Source organism: Diadema setosum, chromosome 12, assembly GCF_964275005.1.
Source record: "Diadema setosum chromosome 12, eeDiaSeto1, whole genome shotgun sequence".
Taxonomy (NCBI): Eukaryota; Metazoa; Echinodermata; class Echinoidea; order Diadematoida; family Diadematidae; genus Diadema; species Diadema setosum.
The window spans coordinates 33,347,978-33,362,983 of NC_092696.1; the positions used below are offsets into that span (position 1 = coordinate 33,347,978).

At 38.9% G+C, this 15,006-nt stretch overlaps 1 protein-coding gene across 1 annotated transcript in view; it reads left to right on the forward strand.

Moving 5' to 3' along the window:
- Positions 1–319: 319 nt before the first annotated feature.
- LOC140235625 (xylosyl- and glucuronyltransferase LARGE1-like) overlaps positions 320–15,006 on the forward strand; it is a 31,173-nt gene continuing 16,486 nt past the window's right edge. Inside the window, exons 1-10 of the mRNA XM_072315632.1 lie at positions 320–333; positions 1,540–1,905; positions 3,222–3,333; positions 4,583–4,733; positions 6,108–6,279; positions 8,369–8,403; positions 9,461–9,556; positions 10,224–10,385; positions 11,663–11,794; positions 12,454–12,549. Coding sequence (XP_072171733.1) covers positions 1,782–1,905; positions 3,222–3,333; positions 4,583–4,733; positions 6,108–6,279; positions 8,369–8,403; positions 9,461–9,556; positions 10,224–10,385; positions 11,663–11,794; positions 12,454–12,549 — 1,080 coding nt within the window. The 5' untranslated portion in view covers positions 320–333; positions 1,540–1,781. The remainder of the gene's footprint in view (positions 334–1,539; positions 1,906–3,221; positions 3,334–4,582; positions 4,734–6,107; positions 6,280–8,368; positions 8,404–9,460; positions 9,557–10,223; positions 10,386–11,662; positions 11,795–12,453; positions 12,550–15,006) is intronic.

Genomic DNA, 15,006 nt, shown 5'->3' on the forward strand with positions numbered 1-15,006 from the left:
ACACACTAGTAGTCATGCTGCCCTCTGCTGTTTAAACTCTAACCTAACAAAACAGCCAAATGTGGCCCTTAATACATAGACATCGCATAGCATACTGAGTACGCATCACCACCGTCCCCGCTGGCGCACCTCACTCAATCAACACAATACACAGTTGTACAATCATACTGCGCGGCCCGTAGTACCGTCCGTTCCCGTGTTCGTTTTGGAGTGAAGACGTCGAATGGCCTGCTGGCTGGGTGAACGGGAATTGAATGACGAAAAGCGAGCCTTCCAAATTGTACTTTTCACGTCTGGAGAGTTGGGGCAATTTACTTAATAACATTCTTCTTAGTGAGTATTTTTGTTCAAACACTTTTTGAACAAGTTTGAGAGTTTGTTTTTGTTGTTGTCATACGTATTACCGGAGCATATTTTAGCATCTAGCGAACTACCTCCCAGATCTGGATCATTGTTAAAAACGCTCTCAGTCTCAGTACAACACCATTGTAATAGTCCCATGTATCCACATTGATGTAGGCAAGCGGAATCAACTTTTCTTTGTCGTGCTAAACGTAAAGTTACCGCCACCGGTAGGCATGTAAAATTTTGCGTAGCGTTACAATCTACACTTTAGGTTCAAACTACACGTTTTAACTGTGTTTAATACTGTTTGACATCTTGATTTCGCTTAATTGTAATGTTAGCTTAGAGTGTGGATACTGTATTTCATCACGTTGTTCATCATTGTTCATGGGAGCACGAGGGTCACACTCACAGGTTCACAGAACCAAATCAAATGTTACGGGCCTGTGACGGGTCCTTGAGAATACTCGAACTTGTTCCGGTCGAGTCACGGGGGGTTGCCCGCAGAGGTCTACGCAGAACACCAGTAGAAGGGCAGTAGCGGTAGCACCTTGCAGGCAACTGCTCCCACGCAACTTGCCCGTAACTAGAACATGAGTAAAACGTTTTAAAGTAACACATATCCAGCAGGTAAGCTGCACGCGAAACTCGCCCAAATCCTTGTCCGCCCGCAGAAAATTATCCTGCGTGCTAAAAAATCCATATATGCAATAAGCCCGCATAGCTTACCCGGGAAGGTGTGACAGGGCCTTTGCATATGTGACCCGCTACAACAAAAGGATCCTAAAGTCGCTGACGGGCGAGCCAAGCATGGCCCAGAAAAATGCTATTTTCAGGCCTTTCCTTTGATCAGTTAGCTTCAAAATTTCGGCAGATGATAGAAGAAACATTAGACTACAAAATTATGTTAAAACAGAAATCCGAACGTTTTGACAGATTTTGGTTATCTGACTTCAAACTCGATTTTCTCGGCTCACCCGTCAGCGACTTTAGGATCCTTTTGTTGTAGCGGGTCACATACAAATGTATGGAACAATTGACATTGTTAATACCCATAGGGTATGAGGAACTGTAGTTTTTGATAGGTCTGAAGATGCTGCTACAAGCTTACATTGCCTTTAAGATTAACAATGCTGTCTGATTCTTGTTGATTATTTGATATGAAAATAATGTTTTTCTTTCACTCTGTTACAGATTGTTTGTCTGGAAGTCCACGAAAAAGTTAGCAAGAAGATGGCAGTTTCATGAAGAAGGCGCTCTTGGCCAGCCACGTATTTCACGAGCAGTATCAAGACAACGTCATGTGACTGAAATCTAGAGCCAAACACGCGAGATGGAAAAATGAGTTGGGTCTTTTATTCGGATTTTCACTGGTGGACTTGTTGCGTATTCAGAGGTCGAGTGAGTGTGAGGTGAAGTATTGAGGTGCGAGTGTGATGAAGGTGCAGCGTCAGAAGATGGCCGTCATCCGCCTCCACCGTCGCGTCGTCTACGCGGCCATCTTACTCCTGTCTGTACCTTTTCTGGTCCTGCTCTACTATGTGACCTCAGATCACAGTGGTAAGTTGTGCATATTCTGATGTGGCCTACTGTACTTTCTGTTGCACAGTTTGTGGGTGAAGCCTTAAATCTCTGATTTTACCCGAATTCGTGCACAGGAAAAGTCATATCTCAGTGTACATGTAGAGAATATTTCTTGGCAATGTATGCCAACAAATTGGCTCTTAATTGTCAGCTACATACATTGTAACATTATTGCCATTCCCTTAAATTCTTGGTATCGCCAATGCGCAGAAAACTTCTGCGCATGCTGAAGAGCTCTGTCACAGATGCACTGTGGGATTCCTCGGTGCCCTTGTTCGCTTCCGATTGCCTCACGCGAGTCGCAGTTCCCATTCGATTCAGTGGAGTTATTTGTCTGCTTTTCCATTGTTACCCCTTTTTTTAATGGCTATAATTCAGCTTAAAAGAGTTGAAAGTTTCTAAGTTTTACTGATTTGCAGTCACTAGAGTCATGGTTCACTACTGCAAGGCTTCAATGTGCTGGTCACATGATGGAAAGCAAAGAAATCTTCAAGAAAAAAATACAATTGTTCCTCTTGATAAAGACAGAGCGTGATCTGAGCATACAAGTTGTATGTGCAGCCAAAACTGCGGCAAGTTTGTCCCATGAGCTATCCCATAATGAATCTAAAACGCTGCTCTGTGCACGGCACCTAGGTATTGGCGATACTGAGAATTGAGATGAGCATCATTAGTGCCTGGAACATAGTGATAGATGTTGACAGGAAAGATGTTGACATTAAATAATACAAATGTTGCATACAATGTAGCTCCAATGCACACTGGTATTAAGGGAGGGGGAGGCTACATGAAATATCACAAAGTTTATGGAATGCTCTCAGTGAGTAATCAAGCGTTCATTGTTTAATTCTTTTGGTAGCATTACCTGTCAAATGTTGCTTTGGTTAAGCACACAAAGGATTTGATATTATTGCTGTCAATATCAGATATTGATGTCAGCAAGCCAGTGCTTCATTATAACTGTTTCTAAAATATTTTACTAATACTTTGATGGTATTGTCCAGAATAGAAATTACATGGAAGTGTGGCTAGGCACCTACAAAATTTATCTTGTTCTTAAGTATCAAATGTATCCAATTTCTATTATTTTTGGTTGTTGTAAATCCAATAATTATTACACAATATCAGAGACATGAGTAGCGTGTACTGTACATGCACACTTGCACAGTAGGACCATGTTGCTGCGATTTCTTATACTACATAGAAAGATAGTTAAAAGGCACACCTTTAATGTCTTTTATGAGAAGTGACCTTGTAGATTTGTCTTCCTCATGTTTCAACTGACTTGATAGAAGCAGCAAGGGAGAACAGCAACCTCCTTGGTTTCAACAGCCGAGAGGCCATCTTGGCTGACAGGGTCAAGGAGATGGAGCATGAGAACCAGATGCTACGACGACAACTCAGGTGTGTGGCTGAGATTTAAAGGGATCGCATAGTTTTGGTTGAGACTTAACTTCAGGTATTTATCAATTTTTGGTAAGATAGTGAGAAACCTCTTATGAAATATGAAAGAGCATGTAATTCCATGAGGAATTCAATGTTTATTTGATGAAAATTGGTTTTGAAATGGCTTAGATGTCCAAAACAGAGCGAGTCTAACAAAGTGTGGGACCCACCTTTTATTATGATTGCTTTGTTTTACTTTGTTTTTGGATGTTTCAGTCATTCCAAACCCGATTTTCATCAAATAAACTTTGAAACCCTCTTAAGATGGTATGCTCTGTATATTTCATAAGTGTTTTCTTGGTATCGTGCAAAAAGTTAAAAGCTCAATTCTCATCTCCACCAATACTGTACAATCCCTTTAAGGCTATGTAGGACAGTAAAGCTAAGTGCTCTACCCCACTTTCCTTTTCTTCCCTTCCTTTCTATGCCTCAGCTTCCCCCTTTTCTTTGTAAAAAATAAGATGGATGATGATGAAGTAGAAGTAGAAAGTTGAAGAAGAAGGAAGAGGTGGAGAGGAGGAGAAAGATAAAAGAAGAGAAGAAGAAGGAGAAGAAAAGAAAAAAAGAAGAGTAACTAGACAGAAGGAGAGATGAAGAGATACTACAATGTTCTTGCAGCTTTAATTGGTGTGCAAACTTGGTGTAAAGGTGTAGGACTTAGCACACACTTATGACCCATTCAATTTCCTTCTTTCCTAGATCTCTTCCCCCCCCCCCCCCCCGAAAAAGCAACAAAGATATTGGCATGTCTTCAGGAATGGCAACCCAACAAGATAGGCTCAATGTGTTTTGAAAGTACACATGTACAGAAACATTTGCCTCACCACCCAATTACGTAACATGTCCCGAAAAGGTCAAACTGAGATTGTGAGATTTCATTCTTGTGTGCTGATTCGGTATCTGGGGCAATTGGTGCATCACAGATGTGGTAAAACTCGTCATAGATCTATGACTTGGTACCAGGGCAGTTTGCATTGTCAGAAAGTTAACAGCCTGATTCCTTAAAGAAATCGCATACGGGTTTGTAAATTAGCACTGAATTGACCAGTGTTTTAATGAAAGCAATGACAAAAGAAACCATGGGCATACTGGCTTCTACTATATAAAAACACTGATAAATTCAGTGCTGATTTAAGTCAATGTACATGTACAAATTAATCTGTTAACTTAACAACCTGGTTCCTTTTTTATCTTTTTTTCCCCCCAGCATATCACAGAGTCAGCTGCAGCAGACATATGAAACCTACCAGCAGGTGTTGGTGGAGAACAATAATGTGTCGGGTGACACCGGTCCCCTTGAGGCCAATCGCTCCCTCCCTGTCAACTGTGTCAACTCTGACCCCATCCCGAAGTGTGAGGTGAGCTCCACTTGCACTTGTGCTTCATGGCTGTTGCTGCTTCAGTGTGAAACTGCCATATTAAAAGAAGTATGGGGTGCCAGAAAGAACATGCAGGGAACAATGCTGGGCCTGTTTTTTGCTGATATCAACCAATTTATAGGTCTTCTAAATTTGTAATCAAATACAAAGAAAGTTTGGAATCAAATACATCATGATTATAATTCACGTTAAGATCTATTTAAGCTTAAAGTCTGCTCTTTCAGAATCTGCTGTTTAAAACTAAAAATTCATGTCTGGCGACTTTATGTTTTGTTTTGCGCTGCAGGGTCACACATGTGAACAAGAGCATAGTGTAACTACTGCATAGAACAAAACTAAATTCCTCTCCTTCTGATCTTCCCAATTTTGTTGAAAATTGTGTCCGTTTTGAAACCTTTAAAAATTTAACAAAGATGCTGCCTTCCCTCCACCCCCCCCCCAAAAACAAAAAAAAATTCAAATATTTGAAAAACAATAGGAAGGTGTTGATGTCTGCGCAATGTTTCTCCTTCGTTATGCTTCTGCCACAAAGTGTCGCTGGAGGCATTATGTTTTTGGGTTGTAAGCCCGTCCGTCCGTCATTCCGTCCGTAATCAATTTTGTGGACAGGGTAACTGAAAAAACGTTCAAGGAATCCTATTGAAACTTGGCACGTTGATGTATGTTTTTCTCATTGTCTTCCTCTCTTTCCCCTCTTCCTTCCACTTCTTCTTTTGTTTGGTCCCCCTTCTGCTCCTACTGCTGCTGCTCTTCCACTTCCCTCTCATCCTCTTTTCCCCCTTCACTAACTCTTCATCTTTCTCCTGCTTCTCTCCTTTCTCTACTTAAACCACCTCATTCCTTTTTGACCTGCTTCTCCATTTGTCATCTTCTACTTTTCTTCTCCCACCGCCTCCTTCTCCTCCTCTTCCCACTCCTCTGACTCTTCGTCTTCTTCCTACATTTCTTCTTCTTCCTCCTCCTTCTCTTCCTTCACATCCTCTTCCTCCTCTTCCTCCTTCAACTCTTCATCTGCTTCCTATTTATCTTCTTCCTCCTTTTCCTTTTTTTCCCTCTTCCTCCTCTTCCTGCCCCTCTAATTTTTCATCTTCCTCCAACTTTGTTCTTCCTCTACTCTCACCTTTTCCTCCTTCTCCTCCTCCTCTTCCTCCTCCTCTTCCTTCTCCTCCTCCTCCTCCTCCTCCTCCTCCTCCTCCTATTCTTCCCCCATCTTCCTCATATCTTTAATTTTTTTACTCTTTTTTCTCCTCCTTTTCCTTTTCTCTTCTTCTCCCCACTCCTTCAACTCATCATCTTCCTCATACTTTTGTTTTTCTTCCATGACGTCCTCTCCTCACTCCGTCTCCTCCTCAGACCATCCATGTATCCATTGTTTGTGCCGGTCACAACGCCAGTCGAGATGTCATCATCCTTATCAAGTCCATCCTCTTCTACCGGAAGAACCCTCTCCACTTCCACTTCATCTCGGACGAAATGGGTCAGCAGATCCTCTCTACCCTCTTCCAAACCTGGGATGTACCCGGAGGTGAGTTCCTGTCATTTGATTGGTCATTTGTCACCATCAAAATCTGATGAAGTCATAAGTACTTTGTATCAAAATCTGAGAAAAACATTTTTGAGAAGATGATCTTGTTTACAACTAAGAAACTTGACATCTCTTTCATTGTTGGGAATTTTATATGTTAACTTCATCTGAATCAACCCCCCCCCCCCCCCCCCGACATTTTCCATGACTATTCCGCCGGGCCAAATATTTTACTTTCAAGTCCTACACATGTTGTGACACCATTTCGCAAAAATTGGGCATACTGTTACAATGCTGCCCGACCTTTTAAACATGCCTGAGTTTTTTTTTTTTTTTTAAATTGCTCAAAAACGTGATTTTATGTACAAAGTCTATGCAAACTGAATTTTCTCACCTTATTCAAAAAGAAACGATCATTTTCACTTTCATTGGCTGAAATCAAATAATTTTAACATAATTATGCTTGAAATAGGTTCTGTCATAAATTTTGTGAAAAATGATACATTTTGTGAAAAAATTATAAAACAAAATGTTGAAAAACAAAGAAATACATAACAAATTCACCAAACAATACAATACATAAATTAAATTTGATACAAAATTTCTTTTTTGAGTACATTGTTAGGAATGGTACAAAGGATATTATCACCAAAAATTAGGATTCTAGGAGCTTTATATTCTGATGATTTAGAGCAACATGTATGATTTTATGCCTTTTATGCAATTGATTAATATTTACAACAGCAATTTCAATTTCTTGTTTTAGGTAGATTCTGCCACAGGTAATGCATGTGCCAATTTTTGTGGCGATTGCGTGAACGATGGCCGAGATCTTGGGGGGGGGGGGGGGAGGGGCGTTGATTCAACCCTCCCCTGGTCACAGAGCAGCCCAAGAAGCCCGGCCTGGTTTGGTTTAAATGATTGTATGATAATTGTTATGAAATTTCACACTTTAACTAGCTTGAGTTTGTGATTGTTTTTCCTATGCATGTACAGCATATACATTTGGCTGCAAATATCTAAAACAAACCTTGCATGCCATAAAATTGTGGCTTTCACTAAGAATCAGCTACAAAAACTGTGTCATATGGATACTCATTGATAGATTTTTGCATGTACAGTGAAGAGTAGCCAGATTAAATCTTTGTGTACCACATTTGCACTGTTTGCCAAAATAGCATATGTACATAATGTACTTGGTGTAGCTCAAGAACAAAACCATGCTCAAGTTGATTTGAATAGATCACAATACATTTGTATGCCACAGTACATAGAAGCGCTGTGCGCAATTCCATTCCTCACACATGTTTACATTACAACAAAGCTTGCCATTTTTTTTCCTGCATATTTGCTGTACTGTATTTCTAGCCTCAATGCATCTATAGATTTAAAGTTACATGAAAAATAGAATGAGTTTCACATGCAAATCTACAAAATGTAGCTCCAAAACAAAACCATGCTGAGTTGATTGGAAGAGATCACAGTACATACATGTATATGTACATGTATGCCACAGTACATAGAAGCGCCGTGGGCAATTCCATTCCTCACACATATTTACATTACAACAAAGCTTGCCTTTTTTTTTCTACATGATATTTGATGTAGTGTACTGTAAAACGAGGAATGTTAGCATGCATTTTAATTTTCGCGAATTTCGCGAATAGATTTGCAAAATTAGAATGCTCGCGAAAGTTCTTGTCTACACTATATGCATTGGATGCCAGTGGCAATTCGCGAAAATTTCATGCTGCGAAAAAGTCCATTGACTCAAATTCGCAAAAATTTCATGCCGCGAATATGTCATGTTTTACAGTATTTCTAGCCTCAATGCTTCTATGCAAAGTTACATGAAGAACAGAATGCTTTTCAAATGCACTCTTGCATTGCAGTCTCAGAATAATGTGGCATTCGGCATATAAAGAGTCACGCCGACTTGCTGAATGGTAATTCTTTGATGTGAGAAAAGCAATTTAACTTGTTTGGTATGTTTGCGGCAACATGTGCTTCCTTTCCCCTACAAGTTTATGATTTTCCACATGAATGAGAACGGTGATGTATGTCTCTCTCTTTCCCTTTTTTTTTTTAGTAAAAGTGAGCTTCTACCTGGCTGAAAATTATAAGGTGAGCCTCATATTGTATATAAAGCCCCTTGCATTAAAATGTGTGCCAGAAAAAAAGAAAAAAAGAAAGAAAACAAATCTAAATTTTTAGTGACTGTTATGTTGTTCATTTCTATTGCTGTACTGGATTTTCGTGGACCAACTTTAATAGAGTGGACAAAAAGCCAAAACCAAAAAAACAAAGAAGGAACATCAAAATGTTAAACTACCTGTGCACTCTTTAAACTACAGATGTGGATATGAGTTAGCATATGAAATGAAATTGCATTTTTGCATTGTGCAGTTTCATAAAATTGTGTGCGCAGTCACTCATGCAAAGTGGTGGCAATAAAAAGAGATTCATAGTTAGATGCTTTGAAGAGAAAAATGTCGCAAAAATTAACTCAAATCGATGAACAAAATCATTGTGTGTAGTGTGTCTGTTTAGTCCTCTGACAGTGACAATAGCCTCCACTGAACAGCTTTTTAGAGGCAGTTCATCTTTAGAATATGGGTGTGTTTCATGAGACCTCATTTAGTGTTTTCACAATGGACTGTTAAAGATTTTATAGGGAAACAGTAGCACACTCAGCTAATAGTTTCCCACAGGTATTTAGAAAATCATTTAAGATTCACCTCAAATGTGTGTAGTATGGAGCTGGTAGCATAGACTTTACATTCAGGTGCATTTTTTTGTTTAAACCCTCTGTGTGCTCAGGCACTTGGCTAAACCTACATGTACCAAGCTTTTTTATTACTCTTCAGTAGTCCATCCAAACTTAACCTTTAGTTATAAAAGTTTGCAAGCCCACTCAGGTGTAACAATGTGCCTCACTCCAACAGGAAGGTCATGGTGATGCAATACAAATAGGAATTAAGGGGATTAGGTAATCTCTACACACTGACAATAAGTTCTCACACATCTGCCAATCAGTAAAGAAAACATAGTCTGTTTGCCAACCAGTGACTAAAAAGCACTGTAAGGGTTGAACAAGAATCCTGTGAAAGGATTGCTTTGTTTCCGTCTTGTAGTGACAATACCGTTTAAAACACATTGTATTTCTCTCCTTTTCCAACAGAGCCACGTAGAGTGGATACCCAACAAACACTACTCGGGGCTCTACGGGTTAATGAAATTGCTCCTGATAGAAATCCTGCCTCCGGACCTGCAAAAGGTATGTGTGCAACGATGCAGGGGGTCAAAGTACTTAATAACCGCCTCCACATGTCTTGTGTTTGGGCTGGTTTTGGGGTTTGGTGTGGAGTGTAGCAGCTGTAAAGAATTTTGTTTGTTTGTTTTTATTTGCTCATTATTTAGGAAAACCAGCCATCAAAAGAGCTATCTCTTTGTATTTAAAACAAAGCTGTGGTACGTTACACTGCAAGTATGTTTGTGCTGTGATGTGATAATGTATTCTAGTAGTACATTCTAAATGGTTTAGTAACCATGGTGTATGTTGGGAGTGAAGGGAGAACATAACTACACATTATTTTTTCTTTCTTTTCTTTTAATTCCAGTGCCATTTTTTTAAAACAAATATAATTTATGTATGTCTACACTTTTCATGAACGGAATCAGCATGACAGTTACTGTAAAAGTGGAAATTTTCGCGCAATTCGTGCAACCACAAACTAGCGCAAAAATAAAAGCATGTAAATTTTTTTGCTTGCCGTATGCTCCAGTAGTTGATGTCTTGATTCCACGAAATCAAAACCATGCAAAGCTCTTCTAACCCCGTGGAGCGCGAAAAATTAGTTGCGCGAAAATATCCTTTTTTCTTACAGTAGTAAGGTCAGGTGGTAGACTCTAGCGTTAGTTCTTTGACTTCTTCCCACGCCCAGACCATAGTCCTCGATACGGACATAACGTTTGCCAGCGACATTGCCGAGCTCTGGGGCCTGTTCCAGCGGATGACCAGCAAGCAAGCCTTGGCCCTGGTGGAGAACCAGAGCGACTGGTACCTTGGCACACTGTGGAAGAAACACAAACCTTGGCCTGCCTTGGTACGTTGAGTCATTTTCATTTGGAGTGTTTTGTATTTATTACCTCCGCCAAGGGAGGAGGTTATGTTTTCGTTACCGTTGGTTTGTGTGTTTGTGTGTTTGTTTGTCCTTGTGCAAAATAACTCAAAAAGCAGTTAACGGATTTGGATGAAACTTGCAGGAAAGGTTTAGAATGATACAAGTAACAGATGATTAAATTTTGGTAGTGATCCTAGAATTTTGAGGGAATTTATAAAGGATTTTTTATATTTTGGCAGGTAGGGTCAATGAACTTGGGAGTTCAGGCTGCGCATATTTGACGTTTGCATGCGCGCACTAAAGTGCGTGCTCTAGTTTCTGCTAGGGCGAGGTGCGCCGTGCAGCTGAGGGTTTATGATGTAACAAAGGCTTCTATATTGGGAAATCGAGCGACTTTCAGCACACAATAAGTACATATGAGTAGAAATCACTGAAATCTCTATGGAAGAACAAGATCAGTGGTGGAAATGAGCTGCATGCTTGGCAGAGGTCTGCACTCTCAGAGTGCTTCTCTAGTTGTTGTTTGTATGTGTGTGTGATTGGACAACATTAGTCTGTCTCACTTTTGTTTTCAATTTGAGCACATATTACAAGTATAAATTTATTGTTTGAAAGTTTCTTTCATGGTATTACCTTGAGTGATAGTACCTTTATAGTTTTAGTAACCTAAAACTATCCACTTGACAGTTTGGAAAAAATAAAAAATAAACAAAAAACAAAAAACAAAAAAATAAACAACTAGACATATATTGGAGATGTAAGGGGGAATTATCACCCACTGGGGGAATTATCGCTTTTATAGTTTACATGTGAACTGTGGAACATCCTGCTCAAGTACATTGTAGTACTGAGAACATGAACAACTCTTACAGCTATGTGTACAATTTCTCACCTCACTTTTGATAATCGTTCTTGTACAGTGTAGTTCACCACCTGCAAGTATGATGGGATTGTTTCTAATTATCCAGATTTAACATACAGCTGTAAGTATGCAATCAAGACTCTCTGTTCCCAAGCAATGATGTTGCAGTGATACAAAAGGATTTGCACCCAACAAATATGTGTACTTTTGAAAAAATATGTAAGAATGTTTTGGAAGCATTGACAACATAGAGCTCCAGTAAGAAAACAAAACGTCCTTATAAATGAAGTGTGCATTATACTTTTACTTTTAAACCCAACCTGCTGTATGCTTGTGAAAGAAATCCTAACCCACATTTCCCCCCATCCTGCATTTGTGACCTTTGACTTTATTACAGGGTCGTGGGTTCAACACAGGGGTCATCTTGCTTGACCTCTACAAGCTGCGCGAGCTGAAGTGGATGCAGATGTGGCTACTGACCGCTGAGAAAGAATTGATGAGCCAGTTTTCTACTGCACTTGCAGACCAGGTCAGAAGGATTATATTGATGCCCTGTCTAAATTGAAATCATATTTATTATTTATATATCGTGTCACTTTTCTATACTGCTTCAATAGTTGTTTCATTTTTCCATTAAACATTTTCAGCTTTCATGCATAATTCCTTCTCAAATTTCTTATGACAATGTTAATATTTACTTTATAATTTGACAAAATTGCAGTTGAGTTGTGAGTTTTCTTCAATTTGTCTCCCTCTACAAATTGAAGAAACTCATACCCATCTGCTTAATAATCTCTTGCTTTAATCTTGTTGTTTTTTTTTTTTTCTGGGCTGGAGATATCATCATCTTCCTTATCACAGGAGCACTTTGGTTCAGAGGATAAGGTACTGGCATCTAAAAAGAAGGTCATGGGTTCAAATTTCCCTAAGTACATTCATCCTGGCATGAGTCATTTTACTTATGTACAATGTCACTCTTTGTCTGGGTGTACTATTACCTGACAGTGATAGGAATGACAGGGTAGTTGGTAGAACAGTAGTACAATAGAAGCTCATGAATAAAGTCTTTGCTTATTTGTTTATTCTTCATTTATTGATGATTGATTGCAAAAGCTTTTGACTCACCTGTACTGTGCTTGATTGCTATCATTATTAGTATTCCTTTTTTTTTGTGCAATTTTTCCACAGGACATTATTAATGCTGTAATCAAACAGCACCCGTTTCTTGTCTACACACTGCCCTGTGCATGGAATGTACAGCTGAGTGACAACACAAGAAGTGAGGTAAGATACCCTCTCCCCTCCCCCCCCCCCCAAAAAAAAAAAATCAAACACTGACCACATCAATTTTATGTGTTTTCATACTTTCGTTACGTGCTCTTGTGGGTTGTCTGTTTTTAAAGGACAAGTTCACCTTCATTAACATAAGGATTGAGAGAATGCAGCAATTAGTAGAACACATCAGTGAAAGTTTGAGGAAAATTGGACAATCGATGCAAAAGTTATGAGTTTTTAAAATTTTTGTGTTGGAACCGCTGGATGAGGAGACTACTAAGGCTCGTGATGTCATATGAGTACAACAGTATAAAGAAAATATAAAGAAAAATCAACATTTTTTCACTTTTTATGCCTCCGCCACGAAGTGGTGCCGGAGGCATTATGTTTTCGGGTTGTCCGTCCGTCCGTCCGTCCGTCCTTCCGTCCGTCCGTCCGTCCGTCCGTCCTTCCGTCCGTCCGTAATGAATTTTGTGGACAAGGTAACTATCAAAACCTGTTGAGGTATCCTAATGAAACTTGGCATGTATGTGTATTAGGGGGTGAAGTTGTGCCTATCAACTTTTGGGTGCACATGCTCAAGGTCAAAGGTCAAAAGGTCAAGGTCAAATACATAAAATTTCACATTTTCCACCATATCTATTGAATGCCTGAAGATATTTTCTTGAAACTTAGTGTATACATGTATTACCCAATTAAGATTCTCTGGTGAAAGTTTGCGTCATGAGGTCAAAGGTCAAAGGTCAAAAGGTCGGGGTCAAATACATGAAATTTCACTATTTTCGCCATATCTATTGAATGCCTGAAGATATTTTCTTGAAACTTAGTGTATACATGTATTACCCAATTAAGATTCTCTGGTGAAAGTTTGGGTCATGAGGTCAAAGGTAAAAGGTCAAAAGGTCAAGTAAAAATATCAAAACTTCTTTTTTTTTTCTCCGTGCCTTGGAAAATTGTTCAAGGTATCTTCATGGAACATAGTATATACATGTACTGACTGGAAGTGATTATCTAGAGAATGTAGGGTTCATGGGGTCAAAGGTCAGGGGTCAAAGGTCAAGTGCAACACTTCAAAATTTTACTATTTCCCTCATATTTATGCAATGTCAGCAGGGTTAGTTTTTTACACTTGGTGTATGCATGTGTAACCTAATAGAATTTCTCTGGAAAGTTTTTTTTTTTCTTCTTTTTTTGCCTCGAAGGTCAAAAGGTCAAAGATCAAGTGAATGTGCTGAACTAACTTTTTCCTCCGTATCTCGAAGTGGCTCAAATTATCTTGAAACTTAGTACATATTATGCATGTTCTACCTGAAAGTGATTATCTTATGAATTTTAGGGTCAAGGGCCAGATGAAAATGGTAACAATTTACTATTCAATTCAGAAATTGCACTTTTTCTCCACACCTGTACCTTGAAAATTACTCAATGCCTAAATGTATGAATGGGTCAAAGTCAAGTTAAAGTCCTTAAATCCCTAGATACATGCTCTCCTATTCATCCAATTAAACCTAGGTCAAGGAAGGTGAACATTCAACACATTTGTGACAAACTTGTCATTTCAATATTTTGCCAATTTTGTGAAAATGTAATCACACATTGTCCACATGTACTATCTAGACCTATTGGGAAAATCATGCATTATGGCGGAGGCATACCAGTCGCCAAAGCGACATTTCTAGTTTTGCATAATAAAAGAGCACTTGACTTGCCTCTTTCTAAAGGCAATGGGAATAATATTACCCATAACATATGTCAGTAACGAGTCAAGGGAATGAGTACTTTTTTCAAAAGATGAAATTTTGTGAAATTCTCTTTATATTTTCCTTATATTGTTGTACGCATGTGACATCATACACTGCAGTAGTCTTCTCATCCAGCGGTGACTGCACAAAAACTTCAAAAATTCATAACTTTTGAACGGATTTTCTGATTTTCCTCAAACTTTCAATGATGTGTTCTACTAATATTGCTACATTCTCTCAATCCTTATGTTAATGAGGGTGAACTTGTCCTTTAAGTGCAATTTATTCTACACTATGTTCAAATTGACTTTGATAAGAACATTAAAACAAAACACATTTGAATGATGAAAGGTTAAAGTTTTCACTTAAATCATACTAAAGATGAGGAACTCATGGAATTTTGAGAAAGGAAAAAAGGGGAAGGAAAGAGAGAGAGAGACAGAGAAATTGAAAATTTCCCATGGAATTACAGAAAGAACTCATGTTGGTGTATGAGGCTCTCTCACACTCTGCTGAAATCAAAAACATAAATGCAGTCACAGTTTAAAAAAAACACACACATATGAAAAACAATGAAAAGAAATGTTGATCGTTCCAATGCTTTCAAAGATTGTAATGTATTCATATACCAATGTCATTCCACAATATGTCCAAGTCTCCAGATTCACAAATTCACTTTTTAAGTCAGTGCAAATCAAATCAGGGCTCACAGACTTTTAAAGGT